Consider the following 17,400-nt stretch of genomic DNA (forward strand, 5'->3'; position numbering starts at 1 on the left):
TCATCCACAAAAGTGGTCTCCTTGACCAAAGTACTGCAGTTTCAGGAGTCCTCTATTTTGCTTTCAACACAAAGAAGAGGACAAATTCGGTTTAATTTTCCTAAATAAAAGTTTTTAAGGGGTATCCAGGACTTTCATTACCAACATTTAGTAAAAACACTCTATGAATAAGAATTTAAAAGAACTCAGTGTATTCTATGTCAAATATCAAGTTGAAATAGGAAATCACTGAAACTATAACATCAAACTGTGTGCCCAAACTGCGCGTGCACACACACACATACACAATCTGTATGACAAACATCGTGCATTAAACATTAATATAGAGCATGCCAATATTCAAGTTAGAATTCGTTTATAACCTGACTAACAAGTATTAGTGTTGCTTCTTTATGGCATTTGCAAGTCTTCTCCCTTCCTCACAAATACTAGTGAGATATAAATACGATGTCTTACAATATACTTGAAAACCCCTTTCAACTATTGTTTTAATTATCTCTAAAGGGAATACATTTATATAAAAGAGGGAAAAAGTTCATAGAGGTCAACATTTTTCTGTTGCCATTCTTCATAAATATCCACACAATATAACAAAAACTGAGAGAATTCTCACCCTCATTACATATGTTAGAGATATCTTTTCATTTTTCTTACCTGTATGGAAGTAATAGAAGCTGAATGTCCCTGAAGGACTGCAACCGGTGCACAAGTTCGAAGACACCACACCCTTACAACCTTATCACAGCTGCCTGCAGCAATAAGAGTGTTTTCATAGTTAACAGCCATGTCAGAAATTTCAGCAGAGTGCCCTCGAAGTGTAGCAAGGAGACGTCCATCATCTGTTGCCCAAATTTTCACTAAACAGTCATCTGAACCCTATAGTAATACAAAAGGACAGACAATTTACAATGAAGCAAAAATTTACAATCCCCCACCCTAGGAAAAAAGCCAAAATGACAAAGGCAGGATTTTTATTAAGTTATTTCTAAGCCTTTACTCTCTAATCTCTTATGTCCATATAATATGAATCCAGTAAGAAACAGAAATGATGGCAATGACAAAGCACAGTCCAAACTGACAATGTCATTTGTGAAGAACTCCTCAAAACTACCAATCCTGACAACTCAAAATATTTTTAACTCACTTTTAAGTGATTTGGCATTAAATATATCTGCCATTATTTCTGTCCTTATGTCTGATGGCCTTTTATCATAACTACTTGAATATTTTTTCTTAGATACTTAAAAATTTAACCTGAAGTCTACATGCATTTCTTAGTAAACATGAGTCCTTGTTAAAAATCTCTGCTGAAAATATTATGTTGCACTTCCTATTGAGAATTTCAACGAGCTTTAAAAATAGGAAAAGTTTCCACTCTAATGTGACAAATAATCTATTTAGTAATTATGTTTATAAAATGATGGCCAATTGTCATTCTCATCATGATCATCAACATCCAAATACTTAAGCGATGCATTTGGAGTTATGAAATGTCAATGGAAGAGTCTTTAATGAACTCCAAGGAATCATAATTTCTCAAAATGCAAACTACTTCATTTACTGTATCACAGATATTTAAAAGAAAACTATGGCATTAACTACATTTCTACATTAACTTAGTACTAAAGCAATGACACTTAAACCCTTTCTTAGAAATATTAGCGTGCTAAAATTCTGTACTCAAAAGCACACAACATAATCTGGTTAATAAACTGCTAAGTGATACAAATAAGTCAGGGTAAAAAAGGAGAGAGGGAGGCAAAACAAGAAACAGGTTCAACTATGGAGAACAAACTGATAATTAACAGAGGGAAGGTCAGTTGAGGGAATAGGTAAAATAGGTAATGGGAATTAAGGAGAACACTTGTGGTGATGAAAACCATGTATGGTATGGAAACAAATCCCTATATTATACGCCCAAAACTAGTATTACACTGTACGTTAACTAACTGAATTTAAATAAAAGCTTAAAAAACAATTTAAAAAATAATTACTACTGAAAAAAAAAGATATACACAATAACTAATCTTGGCTACTAACTGTGTAGTACAATTATTCAACTATAAGAATGATGTAATCATTTTAATTCAGCAGAATGAACACCAATTACACTAAGTGACAAATGGAAAATGCATTTTAAAACCTATTTTTTTTAATGTTTTATTTATTTTTGATACAGAGTGAGACAGAGCATGAGAGGGGGAGGGGCAGAGAGAGAAGGAGACACAGAACTGGAAGCAGGCTCCAGGCTCCGAGCTAGCTGTCAGCACAGAGCCCGATGCGGGGCTCGAACCCACGAACATGAGATCTGACCTGAGCCGAAGTCAGAGGCTTAACCGACTGAGTCACCCAGGCGCCCCGGAAAATGCATTTTAATAAATGTCTGCTAAAATGGAAATGAAATTGAGTAGATAAACTTGTTTCACATAAATTAAACACCTCTATGTATATAAGGCCTTAAGATTTAATTTGTTTAAATTACATTTCCTAAAACATAGAGGATATTATAGCTCTCTCATTTATTTAGATAGAAGAAAGACTTTAAATTTCTACTCTTCTTTCCTTGCATTCATGTGTCTAAGAAGGATGAATCGTTTACAAGTATAATTCAGTACCATGAAACCTACCTTCAATTGTTGTAAATCTCTATCATGCTATAGTATCATGAATTTTAAACTCACTGTAAAAATTCTTCTCCCACTTCGGTCAAATGCTACACAGTAGACAGATGACAAGTGCCCCAGAATTCTCTTATGCATCTTAATGTGCTGGTAAGCAGAAGAAGGGAAAATATGGCTGAAGCGACTGCATCCAGTTAATTGCCTGGCAGAGGTGATATTCACTGAAAAACATAAAATAGAAGATTGCTTCTTAAAACTTAAAAGCGAAACCTACATCATAATGTTAAATCATAAATATTAAGATGAGATAAAACAGGGTATCTTACAGCCATTTTACCCTGTGAGAAGTCTAAATTCCATTATACATTTCATGATTTTATGAACTCAAGTTTACTAACACAAAGCACTAAGAATACTCTTCTTTTAAATCCCACAAGTCTAACTTTCTGTACGCCTTACTCTCATTTCCCAGGTACATTCTTGTTTTGCCTTTCTTGGTAAACTATGGTCAAAGACACTGTCACTTTAAATATATAGGTAAATCTTACTATAACATGAAGGAATTTTAGAATAAAGACTATCTTTGGTTAACTAAAATACACCCTAAAAATTACATAGATTATTTTATTAACTCCTATCCTACCTCCTCAAATGCGTTCACTCCATATGGAGCTCTCTCTAAAAATTCTATACAGTGAAAAAATAAAGGAAGCTATGATAACACATTAAGTCTTAAGTAACAATCCTTCCTAGGTTTCTCTATAGGTTCCTCACTTTTTCATTTCTGAAATTGTAGGCTCTCTCACTAGTTACCAATAAATTTTTGAAACTGCATCTCCTATAAGGTCACCTTAAACCTGTCTTTTTGTTTGCCTTATTATTGAATTTCTTAAAAAAAAACAGACAGAATAAAGCATCTATCCAATACTCCTCCAAATGCCACTTGGATTCCTCTCACTTACCTAAAATGGAGATCTTAATCCCCATGTAAGGATTTACAGCACCCACTTGCTCTGTGAAATTCCTCCAGTCTTCCCTTATACACTGAAAGTATTTAACATATCCTATACATTATATTTTAATCAAAACATAAGATCCTCATAAGTGGAAAGTCACGTTAGACAAGGTAACACTTTACCATAGTGCATAAATAATATAGTACAAATGATAATAGCTTAATATTGAAGCCAAGAAAAAATTAAGGCAAGAATGGATTTGTAGCTAGATTAATACAATAGAACTAGGCCACCCACCCATACACACACACATAAGCTTTCCATATCTCAGTCTTAAAACCAATACAGTCTTTTTTTAGGGAAAGGTAGATCCACTGGCCACTTTAAATTGACAAACTGACAAAAAAATAAATGATGAATAGCAAAACCAATGAAATTTTGAATGTAAACCATAAGAACACAATAAAGATCTGAGTATTTATATAACACTGTGAGATGTTGAGTAAATAATGGGAGAAAACTTGTAAGCAACACAACCAGCTAGGAGGATTTCTTTTTGGCAGCTGCTATCCTTCCCAACCTCTAGAAATTTTCACAACTCTATTATGGAAAAAGCAGATACCACAACTTTGAGACTTAGTAATCTTCCTTCTCTAGTCAAACATTTCTTACTTCTCTTAGTTCCCTGAAACGATCAATCATCACTTCTGATTTGCTTTTCTCAATCCATACTTTGCAAGTAGACAGAAGAAAAGTTGAGTTACTTTAAGGCAGGGTTTCTCAGCCTCAGAAACACTGGCACTTTCGGCCTGATAACTCTTCAGTGTACAGGGATGTCTGTCTATTGAAGAGTATTTAGCAGAATCCCTGGCCTCTACCCACTGGGTGTTCATAAAAACCTACCACCATGAAGCTGCGACAAGGAAAAGTATCTCCAGATGTTGCCAAATGTCTCCTGATGGTAATAAACAAAACAACAACAACAATAAAGCTAAAAAAAAAAAACTTCCATCAGTTAGAAACCACTGCTTACAGGATAAAAACAAAAAGCAACATCAATAGGAAAAACAGGTACAAAATGCTTAATGAAATACTATTTATACCAAAGAATGATAAATAACCTAAGTTCATATATACACTAAATAGTTTCAACAAGAAACTATATACAGATGGTGCTGGGAGACTTGGACAGCAACATGCACAAGAATGAAACTAGACCACTTTCTTACACCATACACAAAAATAAACTCAAAATGGCTGAAGGACCTGAATGTGAGGCAGGAAACCATCAAAACCCTCGAGGAGAAAGCAGGAAACAACCTCTGTGACCTCAGCTGCAGCAATTTCTTAGTTGTTACATCTCCAAAGACAAGGGAATTAAAAGCAAAAATGAACTATTGTGACCTCATCAAGATCAAAAGCTTCTGCACTGCAAAGGAAACAATCAAGAAACCTAATAAGCAACCGACAGAATGGGAAAAGATAGTTGCAAAGGACATATCGGATAAAGGGCTACTATCCAAAATCTATAAGGAACTCACCAAACTCCACACCCAAAAAACAAGTAATCCAGTGAAGAGACAGGCAGAAGACATGAACAGACACTTCTCCAAAGAGGACATCCAGATGGCCAACAGATACATGAAACAATGCTCTGCATCTCTCATCATCAGGCAAACATAAATCAAAACCACACTGAGAAACCACCTCATGCTGGTCAGAGTGGCTAAAATGAACAAATCAGGAGACTACAGATGCTGGTGAGGATGTGGAGAAACGGGCACCCTCCTACACTGTTGGTGGGAATGTAAACTGGTGGAGCCACTCTGGAAAACAGTGTGGAGGTTCCTCAAAAAATTAACAATAGAATTCCCCTATGATCCAGAAATAGCACTGCTAGGAACTTACCCAAGGGATATAGGAGTGCTGGTGCAGAGAAGCACATGGGCCCCAATGTTCATAGCAGTACTTTCAACAACAGCCAAATCATGGAAAGAGACTAAGTGTCCATCAACTGATGCATACATCAAGAAGATGTGGTTTATATATACAGTGGAATCATGCATGGCAATGAGAAAGAATGAAATCTGGCCATTGGTAGCAACGTGGATGGAACTTGAGAGGGTTATGCTAAGTGAAATAAGTCAGGCAGAGAAGGACAGATACCATATGTTTTCACTCATATGTGGAACAGGAGAAACAGCGGACCATAGGGGAGCAGAAGGGGAAAAAAATAGTTAAGGAGAGGGAGGGAGGCAAACCATAAGAGACAAATACTGAGAACAGACTGAGGGTTGATGAGGGTGGGGGAGAGGGGAAAAAGGATGATGGGCATGAAGGAAGGCACTTGTTGGGATGAGCACTGGGTGTTATATGGAAACCAACTTGAAAATAAACTCTAAAAGAAAAAAAAATCTTCAACAAGATCCTAGCTATCAAATTCAACAGTACATTAAAAGAATGATTTACCATAATCAAGTGGGATTTATTCCTGGGCTGCAGGGTTGATTCAATACTCACAAATGAATGTGAAAAACTACATTAATAAAAGAAAGGATAAGAACCATATTATCCTCTCAAGCAATGTAGAAAAATCATTTGACAGAATACAGCATGCTTTCTTGATAAAGACCCTCAAGAAAGTAGGGATAGAAGGAACATATCTCAACAACATAAAGTCCATATTTGAAAGGCCCACAGCTAACATCATCGTCCAATTGGAAAATGTGAGAGCTTTCTTCCTAAGGTCAGGAAAATGGAAGAGATGTTGACTCTCACCACTGTTGTTCAACACAGTCCTGGAAGTCCTAAAGGCATCCAAATTGGCAAAGAAAAATTCTTTCATTCTTCAGAGATGACATGATAGTCTACATGGAAAACCCAAAAGACTCCACCATGAACCTGCTAAAACTGATACATGATTTCAGCAAAGTTAACAGGATACAAAATTAACATGTGGAAATTGTTTGCATTTCGATACACCAATAATGGAACAATAGAAAGAGAAATCAAGTAATCGATCCAATTTACATTTGCACCAAAACCTATAAGATACATAGGAATATACCTAGCTAAAGAGGTAAAAGGTCTATGTGCTGAAAATTATAGAATATTTGTGAAAGAAATTGAAAAAGACACCCAGAAATGGAGAAATATCCCATATCATGAGCTGAAAAAACATAATTGTTAAAATGTTGATACTTACTACCCAAAGCAATCTACATATTCAGCGAAATTCCTATCAAAGTAACACCAGTATACTTCACAGAGCTAGAACAAACAATTCTAAAATTTGTATGGAATCAGAAAAGTCCCCAAATAGCCAAGGTAATTTAAAAGGAAAACTAAAGCTGGAGGCATCAAAATTCCGGACTTCAAGCTGGATTACAAAGCTGTAATCATCAAGACAGTATGATACAGGCACAAAAACAGATGCATAGATCAATGGAACAGAAGAGAAAACCCAGAAATGGACCCACAAATGTATGGCCAATTAATCTTTGACAAAGCAGGAAGGAATATCCCATGGAAAAAAACAGTCTCATCAACAAATAGTGTTGGGAAAACTAGATAGCAACATGCAGAAGAATGAAACTGGACTACTTTCTTACACAATGCACAAAATAAATTCAAAATGAATGAAAGACCTAAATGTGAGACAGGAAACCATTAAATCCTAGAGGAGAAAACAGGCAGCAACCTCTTTAACCTCAGCCCTAACAATTTCTTACTAGACATGTCTCCAGAGGTGAGGGAAACAAAAGCAAAACTGAACCACTGGGATGTCAGCAAGATTAAAAAACTTCTGCATAGGGAAGGTAACAACAAAATCAAAAGGCAACTGATGAAATGGGAGAAGGTGTCTGCAAATGGCACACTGAATAAACATATCCAAATAGTATCCAAAATCTATAAAGAACTTGTTAAACTCAACTCCCAATAAACAACTAACTAATCCAGTAAAGAAATGGGCAGAAGACATAAATAGACACTTTTCCAAAGAAGACATCAGGATGGCTAACAGACACATGAAAAAGATGTTCAACACCACTGATCATCAGAGATATACAAATCAAAACCACAATGAGATACCACTTCACACCTGTCAGAATAGCTAAAATTAACAACTCTGGAAACAACAGATGTTGGCAAGGATACAGAGAAACGGGAACACTTTTGCATTGCTAGTGGAAATGCAAACTGGTGCATCTACTCTGGAAAACTGTATGGAGGTTTCTCAAAACCAACGATAAAAGTACCCTATGATCCAGCAACTGTACTACTAGGTATTTATCCAAAGGATACAAAAATGCTGATGGGAAGGGGCACATGTCCCTCAATGTTTATAGCAGTGCTATCAACAATAGCCAAATTATGGAAGGAGCCCAAATGTCCATCGACTGATGAATGCATAAAGATGTGGTATATATACACAATGGAATACTACTCAGCAATTAAAAAGAATGACATTTTATCATCTGCAACAACAAGGATAGAACTAGAAACAGTATATTATGCTAAGTGAGATAAGTCCATTAGAGAAAGACAAATATCATATGGTCTCACACATAGCTAGAATTTAAGAAATACAATGGATGAACATAAGGGGAGGAAAGGAAAAATCAGATAAAATCAGAGAGGGCGGCAAACCATAAAAGACTCTTAAATACAGAGAACAAACTGAGGGTTGCTACAGGGCAGGTGGGTAGTGGGATGGGTTAAATGGGTGATGGTAATTAAAGAGGGCACTTGTTAGGATGAGCACTGGGTGTTATATGTAAGTGATGAATCACTAAACCTGAAATCACTAAATCACTAAATCCTGAAACCAATACTACACTGTATGTTAACTAACTTGAATTTAATTAATTAATTAATTAAAAACACACACAGACACAAAATAAAGTGCATATGGGAATCATGTCAGCAACATGTCAGATTGTTACACTTTTCTCTCCATTTTGGTTAACTGATTAGATATTCATAGCAGAACAAAAGTGTTTCTACACATCACACCAGAACATCAGGAGGTTTCTACCCACCTATGCTTCCAAAAGTGTGTAGACAGGGCTTTGGTGGTGGCTACAATCCAAGGGATTTGGCTAGAATGTCTCTCCCCAACTCATGGTGATCAAAGGATAAAGGAAATCTGGAGAGTGCAAAAGTGAGTGGATACCCACAGGAAATAGAGAATTTGAGAAGATCCAGCCTACATGAAGGGATAATCTGGCATGCTATTAGAATGAATAGAGATTAATTTGAACAAAGGAGATGGGCAAACTTGCCAAGGGAGCACTGCTTCCCTGGATTCCATTGCAAGGTGCTGATATTTTAACAGTTGCAGAAGCACCCTCAAGTAGAGGAGGTAGAAAGCGGCAACCACTCCCATAGAGGAGGTAGAAATCAAAAGTGGTAAGTGACTGCCCAGCTGATGCAAATGTGCAGGTTGCAACTGAACCAGATTTTGAAGGACAGAGGTCCTTGACTGGGCGGAGGAAGAGGAATAGGGGAAAAGCTGATAAGAATATCAAAGGGCATCAAGAGCACAAATTTCATGCTGTCTGCTTCAGAACATCAGCAAGTCTACCCACAGATCTCTGGGAGTGCTCCCCTTAGAGGTTCCTTCTGGCCAGTTGTTCAAACCCTTGAATCCTCAGGTGCTAACCCCATGCCACACTCCACTGTCAGGTCCTTGTGGATGATCCCAACACATCTGAGAGAATCAATTCCAAGAGGAAAAAAACACACTCTTGAGTTAGTGTCCCATGCCACATTCTGGAATACAAAATAATGGGTGGTAATAGCCAGCTGGTTGAATTATAAGAATCAAAGAAAGGGACGCCTGAGTGGTTCAGTCAGTCAAGTGTCCAACTCTTGATTTTGGTTCAGGTCATGATTTCCCAGTTCATGAGGTCGAGCCCCATATTGGGATTCTCTCTCTCTCTGCCCCTTCCGCATTCATGCTCAGTCTCAAAATAGATAAATAAACATTAAAAAAGAAAAAGAATCAAATATGTCAAAGCCTTAATAAAAGGAGTATCTGAGACCTCAACTGTGAAAGCAAAAAGGCATACCATCAAACACCATAGAAAGTCAAGGAAATATGGTATTAAAAAAAGAAAATGATAATGCAACAACTGAACTCAAAGGCAGAGAATATTGTAATCTCAGTGATAAAAAATTCAAAACAGCTGTATGAACAAACTCAACAAAAAACAAGGTAACTCAGAAACACAAGTCAATAAACTCAGGAATAAAATTAATAAAGAGAAGGAATTCTATAATAAAAAGATTGAAATTACAAAAAAGAACAAAACAGAATTAAAAAAAATTTTTTAACATCTATTCATTTTTGAGAGACAGAGCCAAGCAGAGGAGTATCAGAGAGGGAGACACAGAATCCGAAGCAGGTACTAGGCTCTCAACTGTCAGCACAGAGCCGGATCCAGGGCTCAAACCGTGAGATCATGACCTGAGCAGAAGTCAGATGCATAACCTACTGAGCCACCCAGGCATCACCAAAACAGAAATTCTGAAGCTGCAGAACTCAATGAATGAGATAAAGAATGCAATAAAGGATATTAGAAACAGGTCAGACCAAACAGAAGAAAGAATAAGTGATTTCAAGGATAGGAATATAGAAATAATCCAGTAAGAGGGAAAACTTAAGAATTTAAAAGTGAAGACACTCTATTAAGAGCTCTTAGATTTGATCAGAAAATCAAATACCAAAATAATTGGTGTATCAAAAGGAGAAGAGAGGGAAAAGGGAGCAGAGTTTAGTTGAACTAACTAAAGGGAGCTGAGAACTTCCTAATCCTAGGAAAGAACTTGGACATACAAGTTCCAGACCCTAATAGAAAGCTCTATTATATAGTGTGAAAATATCACAAATCAATGATAATGAAAGAATCTATAGGTATAAGTGGGAAAAAAACTAAGTAACCTACAAAGACACTCATTAGGCAATTACCATACTTCTCAGCAGAAACTCTATAGGCCAGAAGAATACAAAATGTCATATTCAAAGTGTTGAAATATTAAAACTGCCAGCCAAGAATACTTTATCAAAACAAAGTTATCAAAGTTATAATCCACATATAGAAGAGAAATAAAAACTTTCCCAAAGAAAAGCTAAAAGAATTCAGCTAGACTTGCCTTACAAGAAATGCTGAAAAGTTTTTCAAGCTAAAATGATTTTTTAAGTTTTTATTTAAATTCTAATTAACACACAGTTATCATATTAGTTTCAGGTGTACAATTTAGTGATTCAACATTTACATACAACACCCAGTGTGCATCACAATAAGTATACTCCTTAAATCCAATTGCCTATGTATGAGTGAAATCATTTGGTATTTTTCATTCTCCGACTGACTTATTTTTCTTTTCATAATACTTGCTAGCTCCATCTACATCACTGCAAATTAAAAGACACTAATACATAATGTGAAAATATATGAAAGTAAGCAACACTCTGGTAAAGGTGAAAAATCGACAGTATAAGAAAGCTGTAATTCTGTTTTAGAACAGTATGTTAAACACTTAACTATAGTATAAAGGTTAAGGGGAAAGGATTAAAAATAACTCTAGCTTCTATAACTTGTTAATGAATACATAGCAGAGGAGTGCCTAGGTGGCTCAGTCGGTTAAGTGCCCGACTTCGGCTCAGGTCATGATCTCGCAGTTTGTGAGTTCGAGCCCTGCATTGGACTCTGTGTTGACAGCTTAGAGCCTGAAGCCTGATTCAGATTCTGTGTCTCCTTCTCTCTCTGCCCTTCCCCTGCTCATGCACTGTCTCTCAAAAATAAATAAGCATTAAGAAAAAAAAATTTAAATGAATACACAGCACAAAAAGGTACATTGGGACATCAGAAATAGAAAAGCAGAGGAAAAAAAGGTAGGAAACATTATAGGAAAATAAAGATTAAGTTGCTGTCAGCATAAAATTGTTCTTTTTTTAATGTTTTTTATTTATTTTTGAGACACAGAGAGTGACAACGTGAGCAGGGGAGAGTCAAAGAGAGAGGGAGACACAGAATTCGAAGCAGGCTCCAGGCTCTGAGCTAGCTGTCAGCACAGAGCCCGACGTGGGGTTTGAACCCACGAACCGTGAGATCATGACCTGAGCCGAAGCCGACGCTTAACTGACTGAGCCACCCAGGTGCCCCTAAAATTGACTGTTCTATCAAGAGATGTTCAAGCCTCATGGTAACCACAAAGGAAAAATCTAGAATAGATTCATGAAGCTAAAAATAGGAGAGTCAGAGCATACCACCATGGAAAAACAACTATTTATAAATGTAGGCAGAAACAGAAAAAAAGAAATAATGAAGGCATAAAACAGCCAAAAAGCAAAAATAAGATGGCACTAATGAGGACTTACATATCAAAAATCACCCTAAATGTAAATGGGATTGAATTCATCAATCAAAAGGCACAGAGTGCTTTGATGGATAAAAACACAAGACCCAACTACATGCTGCAAAAAGGAGACTCGTTTCAGTTCTAAGGACACATTGGCTCAAAGTAGCATTCCCCTGTGAAGCCATCTGGTCCTGGGCTTTTCCTTGCTGCAATTTTTTTGATTCCTGATTCAATTTCTATGCTGATTATCAGTCTGTTCAAGTTTTCTATTTCTTCCTATTTCCGTATTGGTAGTTTGTTTCTAGGAATTTATCCATTTCTTCTACGTTGTCCAATTTGTTACCATATAGTTTCTCAGAACATTTTCTTATACTTGTTTCTACTTCTGTGGTGGTGCTGGTTGTTATTTCTCCTCTCTCATTTTCTATTTTATTTTTGTTCTTTCTCTTTTCTTTTTGGTAAGTCTGGCTAGAGGTTTATCAATTTTATTAAATTTTTCAAAAAACCAGCTCTTGTTTAAATTGGTCTGTTCCATTGTTTCCTTAACCTCAAAATCATTTATTTCTACTCTAATATTTACTTTTTTCTTTCCTTCTGCTGGCTTTAGGCCCCATTTGTTGTTTTTTTTCTAGTCCCTTTAGGTGTAAGGTTGTTTCTTTGAGGTTTTTCTAGGTTCTTGAGGTAGACCTGTATTGCTATATACTTTACTCCTAAGACCTCTTTTGCTGCATCCCCAAGATTTTTGACCATTTTGTTTTCAGGTTCATTTGTTTACAAGTATATTTCTTCTTTGATTCCTAGATAACCAATTCATTGTCTAGTACCACTTTGTTTAGTTTCCATGTATCTGTGGTCTTTCCAGACCATTTGTGTGTGTGTGGTTTACTTTTAGTTTCATAGCATTGTGGTCAGAAAAGGGGATGATATGATTTCCATCTTTTTATATTTATAAGGCCTGTTTTGAGGGCCAGTAAGTGATCTATTCTGGGAAATGTCCCAAGTGCCCTTAAAAGAATGTGAATTCTGCTGCTTTAGGACGGAATGTATTGAATATATCTGTTAAGTCCATTTGCTTCAGTGTCATTCAAAGCCATTGTTTCCTTGCTTATTTTCTGCTTAGATGATCTTTCCACTGCTGTAAATGAGATGTGAAAGCCCCCTACTGTTATTGTGTTATGATCAATTAGTTCCTATATGTTTGTTCTTAATTGTTTTATATATATGCATGTTCCAAGTTGGGGGCATAAATACTTACAATTGTTGTAACTTCTTATTGAATCATCCCATTATGATTATATAATGCCCTTCTTTGTCCCTTTTTATAGCCTTTGTTTTAATCTTTTTATTAATTTTTTATTTCTTGAGTGAAAGAGAACAAGGCAAAGAGGGGTAGGGAGAGAGGTTGAGAGAAACCCCAAGGAGGCTCTGTGCTGTCAGCACAGAACCTGATGTGGGCCTTGAACTCACCAACAATGAAATCATGACCTGAGCCAAGACCAAGAGTTGGACGCTTAACCTACTGAGCCACACATGTGCCCCTTTAAAGTCTTTGTTTTAAAGTCTAGTTTAACCAACGTAAGTATTGCTAATCAGGTTTCTTTGGACATCCATTTGTATGATAACTGTTTCTGCATCGACTCACTTTCAATATGCAGGTATCTTTATGTCTAAAATGAGTCTTTTGTAGGCAGCATATAGATGGGTCTTGTATTTTTATCTATTCTGACATTCTATGTCTTTTGATTGGAGTATTAGTCCATTTAAATTCAAAATAAGCATTCACAGATATGTATTTACTGCTACATTATTTTAATTTTTTTGATTTTTTTATTTATTTTTGAGAGAGACAGAGCATGAGGAGGAGAGGAGCAGATAAAGAGGGAGACACAGAATCCAAAGCAGGCTCCAGGCTCTGAGCTGTCAGCACAGAACGCCATGGAGGGCTCAAACTTACAAACCATGAGATCAATGACCTGAGCCAAAGTGGGACACTTAATGACTGAACCACCCAGGTGCCCCCTATTGCTACATTATCACTTGTTGTGTCATTTTATATGGAAAGTTTCTCTGATCCACCCCTGTCTTTCTTACTTTTGGTCTCTCTTTTGCAGAGTCCCTGTTAATATTTCTTACAGGGCTGGTTTAGTGGGCAGGAAATCTTCACTGTTTCTCTAGGAAACACTTTATCTCTTTCCATTCTGAATGATAGCCTTGATGGATAAAGTATTTCTGGATGCAGATTTTTCCCACTCAACCCTTTGACTAGATCATGCACCATTCTGGCTTGCCAAGTTTCTGTTGAGAAATATCAAGCTAACCTCATGGGTTGCCCCCATGTAAGTTAAGGACTTCTTTGTTTTGTTACTTTTAAGATATTTTCTTTATCACTATATTTTGCAAATTTCATTACAATATGGATGGTGTTGGTGTAGTACTAGGCTAGGTTTGTTGATTTTAATGGGACTTATCTATGCCTCCTATATCTGGAAGTCTGTTTCCTGCCCTAGATCAGGGACATTTTCAAGTATTGTTTCTTCAAATAAATTTTCTGCTCCCTTGTCTCTCTCTTCTTCTGAAGCTCCTAGAAATACGAATGCTATTACATTTGATTCAGGCACTAAGTTCCCTAAGTGTATTCTCTTGATGAATAATTCTGTCTCTTTTTTCAGCTTCATTATTTTCCATTATTTTGTCTTCTATATTAATAATTCATTCTTCTGCTTCTTATAGCTTGCTGTTCATTGCATCAACCCTGTTTTGAATCTCATTTATTGCATTCCACATCTCTGACACTTTTTTAATTCCTTTATCTCTGTGGTAAAAGTCTCATGGATGTCTTCTGTTCTCTGCTCACACCCAGTGAATATCCTTATGAATGATGTCTTAAATTCTCCATCATTCATATTATTTATATCCGTTTTGCTCTCTGGCAGTAGCCTTATCTTGTTGAGATAAATTACTCTATCTTGGCATTTTTGTCTATGTCTCTGCCTTCTTCTCTGTGTTAGAAAAGCCAGTTATGTCTCCTGCTCCTGAACATAATGGCCTTATGGAGAAAAGGTCACGTAGTGCCCAGAGCCTGTTGCCTTAGGGAGTGCCTCTGCTGTGTGCTGTGCGGGTTCTGCTGTTTTTCAGTTGATCTGTCCTTCAGGCCAGTTGTCTGGAGAGGCTCTCCTTGCCTGCCGTGGGCAGTGTCTGGTGTCTGGACTGATGTGGTGAGTTTTAACTAGGTGTGCTCTAGTCTGATTGTGAAGTAGACCTGTCACCAACTCCACCAGAAATGAGATAGTGCAGCACTCTGTTCTGGAGAAATGTGGGCAAGGATTTGTGCTGGTCTTCTGGGGAAGAGGTCTGTCATGCTGGGACTTAGGGAACTTGACTGAGGGAAGCAGTCCTGACAGAGAGCACGGGGGCGGAACTTAGTAAGCAATTTAGGGAGCCATTATAGGCACTATGCTTCTTCCTGCAGGTGGCTCTGTGTTTATACTGAGGGGTGGGGGGTGGGCAATGGTGCCAGCTAGCTCCTTTCTTCCTGGATAGGCATCGCTATGAACTCTGCTTCTCAGGGGTGTGTTTCAAAAAGAGTCAATAATCTCCCTACTGTGTGCCCAAGATGCTCTTCAGATCTCTGTTTCCATGCTGTCTAGCCCTGGTTGTTTGCCTGCCTTCTCTCCAGTAGCAGTATAGTCTCTGCTAGTCTCTATTCCAGCCAAGCCTGTTGTCCTTTGTAACTCTACGGTTTAAGCCCTGCTCCTTGCAACAACTAATGAATTCAGCCTCTCCCATTTCCAACCCAATGGCTTTGGAGAAACATTTTGCTTCTGCATTGCCCTGCGTCCTCCTCCTCTCTTGTCCTTATATGCAACCACAGCTCTCTCCCCTCTGCAGCTCCTGTGACCCATTTCTCCCCTAAACCATGTTCCCGCACTTCCTACCTTCTTTGATGTGGCCTCTTTTCTCCCTTTAGTTGTGGAGTTTTTCTGTCAGTCTGCAGGTTGATTTCTGAGATGTTTAGGATAACTTGTTAGTTTTCTAGTTGTGTTCATGGAATGAAATGAGTCTAGAGTCCTCCTACTCCACTGCCATCTTCTTCTCTATCAGCATCATTTTTATGTACCAATAATGAAACATTGGAAAACAAAACTATCCTATTCATAGTAGCATTGAAAACATAAAATACCTAGGAATAAATTTAACCACAGAAGTAAAAGATATGAACAACAAAAACTACAAGCCTCTGTTGAAAGTAATCAAGGAAACATAACAAATGACAAGACATCTCACATTAATGGATCAGCATAATGAATACTGTTAAAATGTCCACATCACACTAAGATATCTACAGATTCAATGCAATCTCTGTCAAAATTTTAATGGCACAATTCACAGAAACAGAAATAAAAGAACGCTCCTAAAATTTGTATGGAAATATGTAAGACCCAAAATAGTCAAAGTAATCTTGAGAAAGAACAAATTAAGAAGCATCATATCTCCTAACTTCAAACTATACTATAAAGCTCTAGTAATAACAATATGACTAGCATAAAAATAGACACACAGACCAATGGAACATAATATAGACCCCAGAATGAATATTCTCATATACAGCCAACTAATATTCAATAAGGGAGGCAAGAACACCCAGTGAGAAAAACTCTTTTCAGTAAATGATACTGGATAAACACATGTTGAACAAAGAAACTGGGTCCCTATCTTACACCACTCACAAAAATTAACTCAAAATGGACTTTAAACATAAGACGTGATACTATAAAACTCATAGAAAAAAGCATACGCTCTTAGACATCAGTCTTGGCAATAATTTTTTGAATGTGACATGAAAAGCACAAACGATAGCCAAGATAAACAAGGTAAACAAAATATTGCAAACAATACTGTGGGCAAAGGATTAATGTCCAAAATATATAAAAGAGTTTACAAATAAAGTATTTGATTTAAAATGTACAGAGTAACTGAATAGACATTTCCAAAAATGACATCCAAACGCCCCACAGGTACATTAAAAGATGTTCAACATCACTAATTATACAGGAAACATAAATCAAAACCATAATAAGATTATAACTTCATACTTATTTCAATGGCTATCATCAAGGATACAAATGTTAGTGAGGATGTGAAAAGGGAACACTTGGCCACAGCTGGTAGGAATGTAATGAATGTTTTCACTGGTTCAGCCACTATGGAAAATGATATGAATCTTCCTCAGTAAACTATACACTCAAAGGAAATACCCAATGGATACTGAAAAGATATATGCACTTTCATATTCATTGCAGTATTTATCACAATAGCCATATTAGGGAAACAACCTATATTCCCATCAATGGATGAATGAATAAAAAGATGTGGTATATATATATATATATATATATATATATATATATATATATATACACACACAATAGAAGAATACTATTCAGCCATGAGAAAGA

General features: G+C 36.7%; 1 protein-coding gene across 3 annotated transcripts in view; it reads right to left on the reverse strand.

Annotated features, from left to right (window-relative positions):
- BRWD3 (bromodomain and WD repeat domain containing 3) overlaps positions 1-17,400 on the reverse strand; it is a 192,324-nt gene that overhangs the window by 128,375 nt on the left and 46,549 nt on the right. For all 3 annotated transcript variants that reach the window (XM_029930082.1, XM_029930083.1, XM_029930081.1), the window contains exons 7-8: positions 2,682-2,842; positions 655-876 (exon numbers count right to left, since the gene is read on the reverse strand). In XM_029930082.1, coding sequence (XP_029785942.1) covers positions 655-876; positions 2,682-2,842 — 383 coding nt within the window. The remainder of the gene's footprint in view (positions 1-654; positions 877-2,681; positions 2,843-17,400) is intronic.

Source organism: Suricata suricatta, chromosome X, assembly GCF_006229205.1.
Source record: "Suricata suricatta isolate VVHF042 chromosome X, meerkat_22Aug2017_6uvM2_HiC, whole genome shotgun sequence".
Classification (NCBI taxonomy): Eukaryota; Metazoa; Chordata; class Mammalia; order Carnivora; family Herpestidae; genus Suricata; species Suricata suricatta.